The sequence below is a fragment of the Exophiala oligosperma genome (genome assembly GCF_000835515.1).
Source record: "Exophiala oligosperma strain CBS 72588 unplaced genomic scaffold supercont1.53, whole genome shotgun sequence".
NCBI lineage: Eukaryota > Fungi > Ascomycota > Eurotiomycetes > Chaetothyriales > Herpotrichiellaceae > Exophiala > Exophiala oligosperma.
The window spans coordinates 1-13,930 of NW_015622870.1; the positions used below are offsets into that span (position 1 = coordinate 1).

At 48.6% G+C, this 13,930-nt stretch overlaps 4 protein-coding genes across 4 annotated transcripts; 2 read left to right on the forward strand and 2 right to left on the reverse strand.

The window, feature by feature from the left end:
- Positions 1–2,151: 2,151 nt before the first annotated feature.
- On the forward strand, positions 2,152–2,607 carry PV06_11701 (uncharacterized protein; the record flags this gene model as incomplete). Its single annotated transcript, XM_016413413.1, has 1 exon — positions 2,152–2,607. One exon carries the CDS (start codon positions 2,152–2,154, stop codon positions 2,605–2,607), a length of 456 nt encoding a protein of 151 aa, XP_016256197.1.
- Positions 2,608–3,344: 737 nt separating this feature from the next.
- PV06_11702 (uncharacterized protein) lies at positions 3,345–3,716 on the forward strand (the record flags this gene model as incomplete). Its single annotated transcript, XM_016413414.1, has 1 exon — positions 3,345–3,716. The coding sequence occupies one exon, from the start codon at positions 3,345–3,347 to the stop codon at positions 3,714–3,716; it is 372 nt and encodes a 123-aa protein (XP_016256198.1).
- Positions 3,717–4,910: 1,194 nt separating this feature from the next.
- PV06_11703 (uncharacterized protein) lies at positions 4,911–6,275 on the reverse strand (the record flags this gene model as incomplete). The annotated part of the gene is made up of 1 exon (XM_016413415.1): positions 4,911–6,275. One exon carries the CDS (start codon positions 6,273–6,275, stop codon positions 4,911–4,913), a length of 1,365 nt encoding a protein of 454 aa, XP_016256199.1.
- Positions 6,276–8,388: 2,113 nt separating this feature from the next.
- On the reverse strand, positions 8,389–11,393 carry PV06_11704 (uncharacterized protein; the record flags this gene model as incomplete). Its single annotated transcript, XM_016413416.1, has 1 exon — positions 8,389–11,393. One exon carries the CDS (start codon positions 11,391–11,393, stop codon positions 8,532–8,534), a length of 2,862 nt encoding a protein of 953 aa, XP_016256200.1. The 3' UTR covers positions 8,389–8,531.
- Between the last annotated feature and the right edge of the window lie 2,537 nt (positions 11,394–13,930).

Here is a 13,930-nt window from a genome sequence, read left to right on the forward strand (position 1 = left end):
AGAGGTCGCCCTCATGCTATCCCTCCTCTCGTGTCGCACCATTGCACGCATTTTGACAGAGTGTGTGGTACGCGACATCTGAAACCTTGCCGACGACTTGAGGAGCAGTGACCTCAGCTGCTCTGTCGAGATCCATCAACAATAGGCCTAATGGTGAAACGACTAGCCGAGGGCTATGTCCGCAACTGCTAGGCTCATAGCACGAAAGTCAAATCGACCTCGATGGTCAAGACATCCGTTAACCTCCAATTGCAGCGCTCTCTGACAATATGGCTAGCAGATCGATACTTATTATAGTCGGCAGTTGTCGCCTCACACAATCCGCAAGCGCGCGGGAAGATCGCGGGCGGCTACGGATCGAGTTCCTATTGGAATTTCTTAGCCCCACCTTGTCATGGCTTCCTAGGCAAACTGGGTTCCTGGCAGATACTCCACAGCCAACATAGCTTCCTGCCTGGAAAGAGGTCGTCTGGCTGTCGCGCAGGTCAAGGAGCGCCCATGAGGACAGAAGTACTTCTCTATATACAGGTCTAACCCCTGCGCCGCCAACGGCCTACTGTTCAACAGGTCCCTGATTTGCCAATCCACTCACAATCCGGAGAAAAATTACACCCCGATGCCGTGAGCCCGAGATCACCTGCAAACTTCCTATTCAAATCACGGAGTAGTTGCGGCTGCGGCCTGTCGAGTGGACACTTCCCGCGAATTCTTGTAGTAGATGTATCCTCTTCTATGGCGAGTGCTTTCGTCGGGGTTTCTCTTCGCAACGCCGAATCTCTGCCACGCCGCAATCGGCTGGCCTACTTGCGACCAGCATTCAATGCTTTCTTTGGGGAACCACGGAGTCTTCGTTGAGGATGATAAGTACCATATGTACCACCAAAATACGGAACAGCGTCTGTCCCTGAGCCTGTGGACGGATTCGTCGAGACGGTCGAGATTCCAAAATGCCTTTCCGTGACAAGGGCAGGCATCCGCATCGTCGGGCATACTCGCTTGGTGCTTGGGGCATGGCCCTATCTTTTCATCTGTCCGCGTTATCTCTGTTTCGAGATGTCGAATGATGGCGTCCCTAAGATAAGAAGACATATTCTTTCGCGATGGCAAAGTCTAGCTGCAGCGCTATAAATATAAGGTCAGTCGCAATTCCTCGAACGCCCGTATTATAGTATTTCACGCATGTATAGTCCCTACACTTTCTGTGACAACGGAGTCTGACTGCACTTCAGAAGGTATACTGTGGCAACAGCCTTGGACCACTGGAAGCCCTGGGCTATTGACGGAGGTGAGGAGATGACACCTTGACATTCGACGTGCCCGATTGGTGTTGAGAGCACTGTAGTTTCACCCACGATTACAGTAGGCTGTCGCAAGGAGGAAAGTTCATCCCCGTCGAACGGGAGTCACGACCTTCGTTGGTGGCGGAGTCTGATCCGGGTGGCCACATCAGGAACCTAGCTTGTCTCACCATGGATACAGTAGAGAGCTAGAGCTAGGACACCATCGCCACAATGTAATGTATGATGACCGAGCCAAGGCAGGTGATTGCCTTTACTCCACCCCTCAGCTAGCTAGCTGCAGCCCTGAAACTTCCCCTGGGCCTTGCTCAGGTCACTTGTGGTAACTAGTGCAGGTCAGCTACATACCACAGTACTGTGTGGCACTGGTAAGTCTTCAATTACGAAAGATGGTCAGTCAGGAGGTCATCAAAAGCAATTCAGAGACTTTCTAAGCTAGCTCTGACCGCAATGCTACTGTACTCGTTGCGGGAGAGCTTAGCGGGCGCCTCGTATCAATGGATGTTACGGTAGACACTATGACACCGATGGTACTGTAGGATGAGCCACCAGGCCATGTATTGCTGATCAGTAGGCATAGCCTCGATTTTGGACCGTCGTGAAAGCGGCTTTGCCGTGTCTTTGTGCGCCGGTTCGCCGCGAGGCAGACTGCTTAAGCGCCGAGGAGTTTTGACCTGGTTGTCATGCCAGGCTTTCGCAGAAGTGGCTGTCTACGGACCGGACCATCAACACACACCTTGTGACTTCAAGTACTGTATACATTCGTTGATGGAAATCATACGAGGGAAAGCTCACCACCCTCCTTAACTGTGAACTCTTTTATCCAAACCACATTTCTATACAATCTGTCAAAATGCATATGAAGTTCGCTGCAACTGTATTCATCTTCATGTCCTCTCCAGTCTTTGGTGGCCCAATCCGTACCGGGGTCAATTACCCACATCCTCATACCAGTGATCCGAACAGCAATTTCTCACGTTACGAGACAAATACAACAAAGCACGTCTTGGAATGGAAAAGAGAAGAACCCTCATTCAACGCGGTCTTCTTTGCTGGCACCGAAAGCCTGGGATTCTTTCTCCCGCAGGATGGCGAAATCTACAATCTGGGAAATATCCAATGCTTCGAGATCCCCGCTGTGGCAGTTGGCGAATGCGACGGTGTCAGTGTATCGGCAGTTGGCATCGCTCAAGGCACTGGCCCCTGTACATTCTATGGATTCGAGGGTGCGGTTGTGACCGTTGCTGATGACAAGGGGGCCCTCCCAGTTGCACCCCCGCAGGGCATTCAGCAAGCAACTTGTGGTTAAAGCAACTGATAGGCAGCAGATCTCACAGGATTGTCGCCTGTCCATGGTCCCTTGCGACGTCCAAGATATGTGATCATAGCTATCTATTGGGCTGCTGTACGGCATCAGGATAAGAGAGGAAAGGACATGCGGTTATGGTGTATTTTCGTTCTGTTCAACCCATTTCTATCATTTATTGTTTCTAGCAATACTGGATCCAAGCCTGTTGTAACATACAGTATCCCGTACTGCGTGGAGGAATTTATCTACATACTATCCTGCTTCTACTGGTACTTTCCTAAGGGTACATCAAAGGCAGATGGCCTTTGGTAGTCCTTTTTTACTGGATTGAGCTGCAAACGATACAGCTCCGACAGTACCGAATACTACAGCAAAAGTGAGGCTCGCGGAATGTGTGCCGACACCAGAAGCCAGTTAAACCACAGGAACCGTAGGCCATTCATTTTGTGACCAGTCTGCCTTGTCCACCGAGAGGTCGCATACATGACTTCTGTAGCGGGCTTCTTCCGCCGCGCGCTTTTGAGACTCGAACTAGCTCATAACCACCGGAAGTCATGGATTTGGTCATACAAATTTTCTCGGGAGGAGCAATCCGCAGAGGGCACTGAGAATTCTCCTTAATGTAATCTTCGTGCGCCCTCAAACTTTCCCTTTGAACGTACAACTTGAACAATTAGCGAGATTATTGTACCTCACCATCATCTACAGCACAAGGGCGCCGGGTAGCGAAAGTCACGATGGAGGGATGGGGACCGGCAATCATCTCTCCGTTACGACTGACTGAGGAATCTACGAACGACGGGGCTAAAGGCCAGCTCAAGGATCAGCCATCTATAGAAGAAAATGAGAAGACCAAGTCACAAATTCAAGATAAAGACGCATTAGGTCTCAAAGTCAAACGACTACAAGCGGCATTGAAGCAAAGGACAGCAGAGCAATTCCAAAGGATGCGAACTTTTGAGGAGGTTGAACGACAAAACCGAGTGATGGAAGAAGGTCTCAAACGCTTTCAATCCACTTTAGATTCTGTGCAAGCACGACTTCAAGACTTGCAAAGCGAAGTTGAGATTCTGCGGGGCCAAATGGAGGAGATTTCAGGGAAACTCTAGGCCGCTGGCGTGGACAGATAGCCTGCATCCAATACAGTATCAAGTGCCACTGCTTTAAAAGTCCGGAAAAACCGTGCGACTTATTACTAGTGGTCGTCCTTATTCTGCACAGCTGAGACGAAAGCGAGGAAGAAGAAGCCAGGAATGTCACGGAATGGCCTCCATTACAGTACAGTACCTCAAAACCACATGTAACACCAAATTTTTCAAATAGTGAGATCTTGAGATTCAACTAGGATATGCTGACGTAGTCGTCCTACACAATTAGATACCTTTTGAAAGAAAGGTATTGTACAGGAGCTACAAAGGTGCTTCAAATCACGTTCGACCGTGTACTGTGTCCGAGTCTGAAAGCACTGTACAGTACAAAGGTTCAAATCTACCAAATTTGACATTGCGGTCTAGCACGATGCAGGCCCTCAGACCACAGGGCGAACCTGTGACCTCACGGAAGCTGTCAGTGATCTCACTTGTTGCAGATTTTGCTTCTCATGTCATTTGCTGCCCTAAGGAGACTACAGCGCACCAAGCAAACCTCCCGAGCTTGAAGACATTTATTAAAGATATCGCCTCTTCTTGCCAGCTTGGGTGGACCGATCTTCTCTTCTGCATAGAATACATGTATCGACTCAAATGTAGTCTCCCAAGAAATGCTGAAGGGCAGTGTTCAACACCACATCGTGTCTTTCTGGCATCGATAATTGTATACTGGAAGTACCATCGAGATGTGTGTCCAAAAGCAACACATTGGGCGGCATGGTCACGAACGAGAAGTTGCAGGAGCTTTGGGTTCACGGTGAAGCAAGTCAACTCTCTGGAACGGGACTTACTTCGTCAATTGGACTATAAATTGAGGATCACGGAAGCAGATACAAGGAGATGGCTCAGCATCTTTTTACTATATCAACTGCAATCTATACAGTTCGTCAGGACATAGCATACAGTAAATACTTCCTGGAAAAAGACCGAGAACCCAAGGCACACATAAGCATAGTACTTTCGTACGGCTTCCGGCCCACCGAATGTAACAGATCCTATTGCACCCATGATACTACTGCTGCACATTAATCACGTGATTCACTTTTCCACCCTGCCTGGATACAATATACGGAGATCGAATAGTTGCAGTATACAGTACAATACATCAGTACTGAGATCCTAGTCACAAGAATATTCGGGCATCGTGTCGAATTTTTAGGCGCCGACAAATAAACTTAGGACCCATGGCTCAGGAACCGTCAGTAGTCCCGATTGACTGCTATCTCCATCGACCGACGATACATCGTCGTAGGGAAATGCGTACCCCTTGCCATCGATCTCCAATTGGTGGACTAGTTTACTATACCAATTGGTCACGTTGCCGGTATAGTATAACCTGGGAGGGATGCCACTTGGCTGAAAGCTAGAGTCGTCGAGGAGTAGAGTAGACCGGTTGATACCGGCGCAGAGTCGTGGTACAACTGCCCGAGACAGGTCGCTGGAGTTCTCGGTGATAGTAAATGGGCCACTATTGCACCCAAAAACGTCTTTCGCCGACGGTTTCCCAAAGTCTTCAACTGTTCCCTTCGCGTCTGTACAGATAAGAAGATCATCCTGAACGCCGCAAGAGATGTCCCCCAAATCCTGAGAGTTGGGATAGATGGTTAGACTCTCAGAGGTGTACCGTGTCCAGACTTCTTCGATATAACATGTCCAATAGTCTGAAAAAGCTTCCGGGTTCGCCTGAATATAAGAAGTCGGAGAGAGTACCCGAACTGGGCGAGAATCTGAATTTCTCAGACATAAATCTCCCCAGCTATAGCCGTCGATAATACTTTGGTCGGCTAAGCGTCGACACAGTGTGTCTATCGCGCTTGACTGCAGACCCAAGGCCGACTGTGGGACTGAAGTGGTGTTCTCTGGGCTATAATTCACCAGTTCTAGGCCCAAGGCTATGCCGACAAAGTCCACGAAGCTGAGGTTGACCCATAAACCTTCCTCCGGGGTGGTCGTGAACTCCACGAAGTCCCATGAAATATTGGCATAGGTCAGAGAAGGTTGGACAAGCGAGGCGCTGCTGGTCTGGGTCCTGACAACTGAAAACTCCAGATCACCGTGTGCGAACCAAATCCTTCCCGCTGATACGGGGCTGGGAAGCCGAACTTCTATAGCTGGACTGGTACATTGTACGGGGATGGTAATGACGTCCGAAGACAGTTTCATTGGAACATTTAGGGAGTCATTGACAGTGGGATAATACCATTGTCCATTCGGTGTTAAGATGACAAGGTTGTTGGTCAAATCATTTCCGGTCACGTACATATTGACTTCACTACTATTCCCTATGTTATTGACGACAACCTTGGACTTTTGTTGAGCTCCAAGCTCGAGCTCTTGAGTTGCGACTGGCAATCCAATGTTGGACTCGTAAGTATTATTGACAAAATATCCCGCATGCGGGCCACCTATCGTTGAGACAAAACGTCTGATAGGGTCATAGCGACGTGACGAGGCAAGATATAGCTTGACGTGAGAGAGCAAAACTACTGAAAGTATACGTACAATTCCGAGTTGTTGCATGATGCATGAGTATTGCTGACGTGATAAATTGATGAGAACATTCGTCTGCGTCTTTGCTATTAAATAGTGATCCGTTGGAGCTATTTTACCTAAAGAAAGTGTGGTTTCTATTAGGAACGGGATACTATAAGTGTAGCAAAAATGGCGTATTGTATCAGACTAAGTCCTTTAATTTCCTGGGCGATAGCTATACCATAGTATCTCTCGTCTAAAGTTCTCGATTTAAATATCTTTTTTCTACTACTTCACAATGAACGAAATGGTTTCCGAGCATTTTTTATCCTCTTATATTACACCGTCAATCTACTAGAACACTTGGACAAGTCAGAAATGGCAAATCAGCACAAAAACGAGACGGATTCGTCAGAGACTGAGAGTATATTAGCGTCGTCAAATTGAGTCTGGCGTTGCTAACCTGTCTAATGTAATAAAGATCCAAGAATCCAGAGTTGCCCTATCCCCCTATCATTGTCATGCACCTTCGATGATCATATAAAAAAGGAGCCACAGTGTCATAGCTTTGTGGACCTAGATAGGGCCTTTGGCTTTGAGAGCGTTCCAAAACAGTATTTTCAGTCACTAGCTGAGGTTCTGGAGAGTAGCCGGAGAGCAACGACACGTAAGACCCTCAGTACTCGCATCAGCAAGCTCTCTTTACGGACTAATATAATTTCAGAGCACTTGGATGTAAATAAGGACGTCCTTTGTGAAACTGACCAGGAATTCACCGTGGGGAAGGCCCAAGAGAGGCGAATGGTGAAAGCTAGCCGACCTCGAGTAATACAAATTCCTCAAAGAAGCATTAACAAGTGTGTCACAATACGGTAGCTCCTTCATAGAGATGTCAAGTTCAACCTCATAATACTCTTCCTCGAAAAGTTACAAAGAAATTGCAGGAATGAAACGAAAAGTTTTCTTATTTAGGTCCTTGCCCTTCCAGCTCTACAACATCTAAAGTACAACAAGCAACATTATCCATCACCCTGTAGTGCCATGCTGGACTGCTGCAAGGAAAGGCAAGTAGAAGCTGGGCAATTCCGGGAGCATATGTACCGTACAACATGTTTCAGAGGACGAACATAGTTTTGGGCAACCAATGTCTTTTCCTCAATCAATTTTGGGGCTAGGGAGGAGTATTTTCAAGAAAGGGGATGGGAGAACATGACGTACGCAGCTAATTCTGCAATACCTTCCGTGCCGCGATATTCCCGCCGGAATCGTCAGGGCAGCCGCGACCACGTATAACCGTGGGAAGGTCGCGCAAGAAATCCTATAAATCTAGGAAACGCGATTATCCTTGCATCGTATTAAGACACCCCAACCGAGACACGGTAAAGATGGAGGCACAAGCTCTTCAGCAGCGTCATAGTGCCGCAAGTTCAACAATTGAAACGGAAACGAGGAGGGCATATGATAGTGTTTCATCACATCGGACACCGAGGCCCAGTTTAGAGTCGTGGCATTCCGAGTGCCTTCTAGCACATCGTGTATTGCACGGTCGTCTACAGTATCTGGTTAAGGTTCGCCCGGTTTGGCAGTCTGCTTCCTCTGTTCCCTACGAGGCTGAAGCAGAATACTGGAACAAATACCCGCTCGAGCAACGCAACATAAATACCAAAGGCAACTTCACAGAGAATCCACATGATCAGAAGGATGAAGCCTATCTACAAAAAAAACCCATTCTATCACCATCACTAGCAGAAGTCGATTCTCCTTGTGAACCTCCTTCTCCTATGGAATCCGCACATGATAATTGCGGCAACTCTTACGAAGATGTATATACACCAGAAGACGACATGTTGTTTGGTTCGGATAACGATGGTGATTCTACCCAAGGAGAAGCGGAAGAGATGAAGAACCCCGATAGTGGGATCAACAGCGAGAATTGAGGTCGTGCTGCAACGTCACAAAATGGAAGCCCCGCGGGACGGGATGCATATACGTTTACAGACTCTTCCTCTCTTTTTAAGCAAGTCTTGTAAGCACCCTAACTTTGATCACTAGATCCTTGCATATATTTGTGTAATGGCTTTGTCCTACAGTGTGAATCGAATTTCCTGTGTATTCCAGAGTGGCTTGACTTATGGAATATTCTATAGACTCTAAGGATTCCCATGCCTTCTGTTCAACTGAGGTCTTCGAATTAGGCAGCAGCAAGGCCCAAAGGGTTTTATAAGCTGCATATGCTGGCTCATAACGCTTTACTCTTGCGCACTTCCCGGAACTATTTTCCATGGTAGTGTTCAAAGCTCAACATCACGTGCTCATAACTACGTCGACGGAGTTATGAGCACGTGACCTACGTAGTGTGCATTTCGGGCAGGGACATGGCTTTTCCCCCCAGTAGCCTCGACCGTAGTTAAATGTCAGTTCTTGCCCATCGCGGATATCCCTTCGAGCCCGGACCACTAGCTCGAACTTACCAGAAATAACCATCCCCGACACTTCGACCGTGGGCTCACAATCACAATTCATTAGCCGAAAGATGTTCCCTCGATCCTCGCAGTTTATCAGTGCTACACGCACGGGCTTTGTGTCATCGAGATCATGCCTTAAAATCTCGATACATCTTCCATTGCTACATGCCTTCGGAGGCGTAAGAACCCCCGTGAATTTTCCGAGAAGATCCCCTTTCTTGTAAGCGACCTGACCTGCGTGTCTGGCAACAGCTTGCAACCCTCGGCCTTTGCCCTCGTACATGCGAATTCGCGGCGGTGTTTCGAGACGAATGTTGGTACATTCACATTGGCTCTCGTTACACAGTTCACACTGTGTTCTGGCAGACGGAGACACCGAAGTCGGGTCGTCGCACGGCCAATATAAATTGGTGGGCGAACGGTTGGGCTTTGGCCATTTTGGGTACGCATCTTTGTCATATATGTTAACGTCCGTTGACGGAAACTTTTGCAGAGAAGCGAGCAAATCCTTGTCGGAGAGTTTGTCCACGGGTGCGCTCGTATTTTCCCACATATAATCCACGTCATCGGCGGACTGTTCCAGGAGTGATTTCTCAAATAGCTTTCCCGCAGTGCACAGCGTCGCGATGCGTTCTGGATTGACTTGGTCTTTGAGGGCCATGAGTTCGACTTTTGACAGAGTAATCCAGTCTTGTGAGGAAAACTGAAATGACATGGGATGAAAGAGAAGAAAGCCAAGGATGCCAGGGAAGACCTCCTGGTACTTTTGCCATCCTGTGCCTTGGCTTCTATGGTAATAATATTGACGGGCGGTCATTCCTGTGCCACGGAGAATCTTTGAAATCAGACCTTTAGGGACTCGGTGACGGCTTCCCATGTACTTCGTCGCATCCTGAGCAAGGCGAGCTTGATGCAAGCGAGTTAGAAATTGATGATACTTTATCTTGTTCGATACTTCATCAAGGGCATTTAGAATTGAAATCCCGCCGTCGTTCTGGTTCGTTCGCAACACTGTAGGATCAATTGAGCGGCGACCGCGAACAATATCCATGAATTGTAGGATGGCGTCTCTACAGTGTATGGCCTGCACCATGTGGGAAATAAGGTTGCTGGAAGGACCGCTATGAGCGACTGTGGCAGACGGCGCCACGCAGACCCGCTTTGGCCGCCTTTCTAACGGGGTTGGGGCATCCTGGGACCTTTTTCGCAGGCCTCCATCAACCGCAGGCTTTGCCGCGGGCTCCCTGGTGCGCGAAACGGCATGGTTGCGTCTTGATGATGTTTCTGGTTGGTTCCTTTGTGCAAGATCTTCCCATTGCTCGCCTTGTGGGGTGTCCGCATCGCGGAACTCGAGCGACGCGTTCGAGATAGGAAAGCCATCGCATTCCGAGCCACACTCAGCATAGCCTTTGATGCTCCAGTTGGGAGGGGCATAGTTGACGGCTTCAGCGACCTTGGGTCCAGGAGTGCCACCTCCGTGGAAGGCATCTCCCCACACCAACACCACCTCTTTCGGACGTTGGACAAATGAGACAAATGAAGCACCTATGGCTTTTAGATTCGAACGGCGCATCCAAAGAGACGCGTGGCGTACCTTCTGTGCGCATGTTCCCGTGACCTGACCTTCGATAAGATAGCCGTCATTCGGGGCCACCACGTTCCATAATGTTGCTGAACCACCGTACATAGCGTTCATGGACACCAAGTTCCCGTCCTCAATGTGAGTGGCGAATAACGAGCCGTACTCACCGGCGATATACCCGTATGGCCAGTGGACACCGGGGATTTGATCTCTGGTTCGCTCCAACTGGTTATCCTTCACAGGCCAAATCGGCGACTCCTTAGGCAAGCCAAGGCGACGGCGGTCTCCTGCTGTTTGTGCGGGAATATCCGTACAGTAACGCATTCTACTCATGGCTTCAGGATCCGTAAGGCGCTGTTCCAAGATCTCGGCTATTTTGGCTGGCTCTGCAGGTTGTGCCTCGAGATTACCGGTCATGATTGCCTCCATTTGCTCGGTTCTGGATATGCGTTGAAGCCCCCTGGAATCAAAATAAGAGGAGAATCTCGACACCTTCATGATATCTTTGCGGACAGCCGTGGTAGCTAAGTCGAGATCATCGGGCAGTCGGTATTTAAAGACTCCTGTTTCACGAGCCCCCAGTTTTTGAGCCTCCGAGAGTAGCAACGGTATGTCACGATATTGAGAGATGGAGGGAGCGAGAACAACGACTCCATCCTCAATGCTATAAGGAATGAAGCTGGAGAACTGACAAGATCTGGTACCGTTTGCTGCAACGGGAGTATCGACCGGACCTAGAGAGTTTTGTAGTATCTGACCATCATTAGTAGCCAGAGAGATGGGAACATGGCCGCTGTTGTTCTGAACTGAATGATGCTCTTCAACCAATTCCGGACGATTCTCTTCAGGAGACGGCTGACTGTTGGATTCGTCGCCATCGTATAGGTCGGGATGTTTTTGAAGCCTCTCCTCAACATTATGAATACTAGTTGAGCACTTTTCCAAGAGAAGTCTTATGGTGGACGCCCATGTTGGCTCCTCCCGAGAACGTTCGCCGACCCGGAAGTGTTTGACGTGTTTGCGCCCAGTTCTGGGGAGTCCGATGTGTGATTCAACGGTTGCCTTCAGCTCTCCGATCGTCTGCTTTATCACCGCTATTTCTTTGGCAATGCCTGGCATTATAGCGATTTGGGCCAAGGAGGGTTGATGGTTTCAAATCGATGCTGAAAAGGGGTTATTTGACTTGTTGACAGCTTGCCGTGCACGGGCCTGCTCCCGGGGAGGTTATACTCAGAAGGGTTAGCGTAGTTTCGTGTCGGCGGCTGCCTGTGATATGCTATTGGTGGCAGCCTGCATGTCTCAAAGGGAGAAATCAGGGCAAATAAAACTCACCTTGGCCGAATACTGCATAGCTAGATTGCCAAAATAAATTCTAATTGGTCTTTCTGTGCCGGCGCGTCATCCTGGAGTAGGCGTATCGCGCAAGTTCACATGCCAAGATCGTGCGACTCGGGTTGCGCCTCAGAATTCGTGGACGAGCCTAAAAGCCTTGGAGGTAAAAGGAGGATAGAAGGACAAGCACCATCAGTGGCCCATTACTGTCGCTCGCATTATGATATTCCAATAGTAAAAATCATTGTGATCCTATTCATCTCATAGTAGCCTCATATGTCCTCAGCATTCTCCCCGGGCAGTGGAGCGCCAGCCATTCTGTGGACATGGTGCACTTCTGCCCACTACTGGTCCTAACGACTGCTATGGGTTCTCTGTTTGATGGAAATTCTATTGCTATGACTTCCTCCACTTCTTGCTCCCAGTCAGTTTGAAGCACCTGGCTTATACGATCGAGATGCATAGAGAAATTCTCCTTGCCGACGAGTCTTTCTGCGCTACTGACACCCTCGCCCGACACTGCTCGAACGTCGTACGGCCAATTTTTTCGAGACAATCCGAGGAGGTAGTGGTGAACTAGAAGATTGATAAAACAATTTCTACGAACTGTTAATTCAGAGAGATACTCCACACATATCGCAGACTTACGGAAGTAAGTTTTCTCTTGGCTCCCAAGTGCTTTCAGAGTCTGCGTACCCAAGCCATTTAACTTCATACAGCACCATCTGGCGTTCCTCATCGTATCTAGAACGCTTGATATAATCCACCTGGAAATTGGCTGCATGGCAGTCTGTCTGGGCAGGCTCTCTCCATGAATATTTGTCGAAGGGCTCGGCTCGGCATGTCTCGATCGGAATCGAGCAGCGTGAAGGATAATGTGTCGAGTCCTTTTCTCTCTGAATCAATGACTCGATCAAGCGGCGAAGAATTCTTGGACATGTCGATAAGCTGGATGTGGTGTCAATTTTCTTGGTCTTCTGTTGTTCGGCCATCTCTGGCATCTCGATCCTCACGATAGGTGAACCGCAGGAAAGGCTGCCTATCCCGTGAGCCTCCGTTACTGTACCGTAAAGTGAGAATATTGGAAGTGGGTGATGTTACAGTTGTTCCTGGTCTTGAAGTTCTTAGGCCCCAAAGGCAGCGTGCCACGGGCCTCTGTGGAGCTCGACAGCCCCAGTCAGCAACAGCCCACGGTAAAGCATGACAGGGCGAGTCACGACTGTATTTATTGGGACCAGAACATGTGGGAGAGCTCTATCCTCCAATAAATACAATCAGTTACTATAATGACACTTGATACAAACGATCTCAGTATCCCCACAGATATGGTGGGTACGAGTGGAGCTTGAAATTATAAAGGCTATTGAATCCTTTCGCGATATGCATCCAGTACTCTATCCTTGTTCGCAGATCAGTAATGCTGCTCCTGAAATGTTTGATTTACTGCTTCTCATATCAAGACAAAAAAAGTCGCTCGCAAAGTTCGGGTACTCCACCCGTGCAATCCGCGCAGTTCATTCGTAGTGCAAGCCCCTCGATCAGCGACAGCCTAGGCGCACATCTAGAAAATTCTTCCCGCGTGAGAGGAGACCCAGCTTCAAGTGGCGGCACAGTAAGTGATGCCGCTACAAGTTGAAACCATATCGTCAGTTTCTCGACTGAAGAATTTCATCATCGCTAATGTGCAATAGCTAAGCAATACCTGAGTTTGAAGGTGGGTAATAGATGGTACACATAATGCACGTACCGTCAACATGTCGGTCATTTCGAGGAAGTCTTCGCGACCGGCACCAGAGCTTGGGTTATACCACGATGTTGATACAGACCTTATCGAGAGCACTTTCCTCGAACCTCCACATCAGTACAGCCTAGAGAACCTTTCCGAATATCTGAATGGTCCTCCTCTTGCGGGTGTCGAAAAGGAGCTAGCAGGGAGATTTCGAGCTGTTTACCTCTCTGCTTCCATTGTTCTCGCATCCCTCCAAAGAATGAAGCAATTACACAAAGAAGCCGAGGAAAATGAGGCGAGACTGATTCACGGCCAAGGACAGGTGTCTATACATGAAATATCGCTTCACAATGCACAAAGACGGCTGAATGCAGAGCGTCGATATTTTGTCGACGAGGCAATCCCTGATTGGTCCGGGAAAGAGTTGCTATTGAAGGTTCATCTAAGTTATGCGTTCGTCGACCTCCCTACGGACACCCCCTGGGATTTATATTCATGGTTGGGAAAATTGAAAGAATTAGTACGCAAATTCTGTGTGGAGTTTGACGCCCTGCAGGATAACTTCGATGTACTCTTTTAGGCGGATTTAGAACGG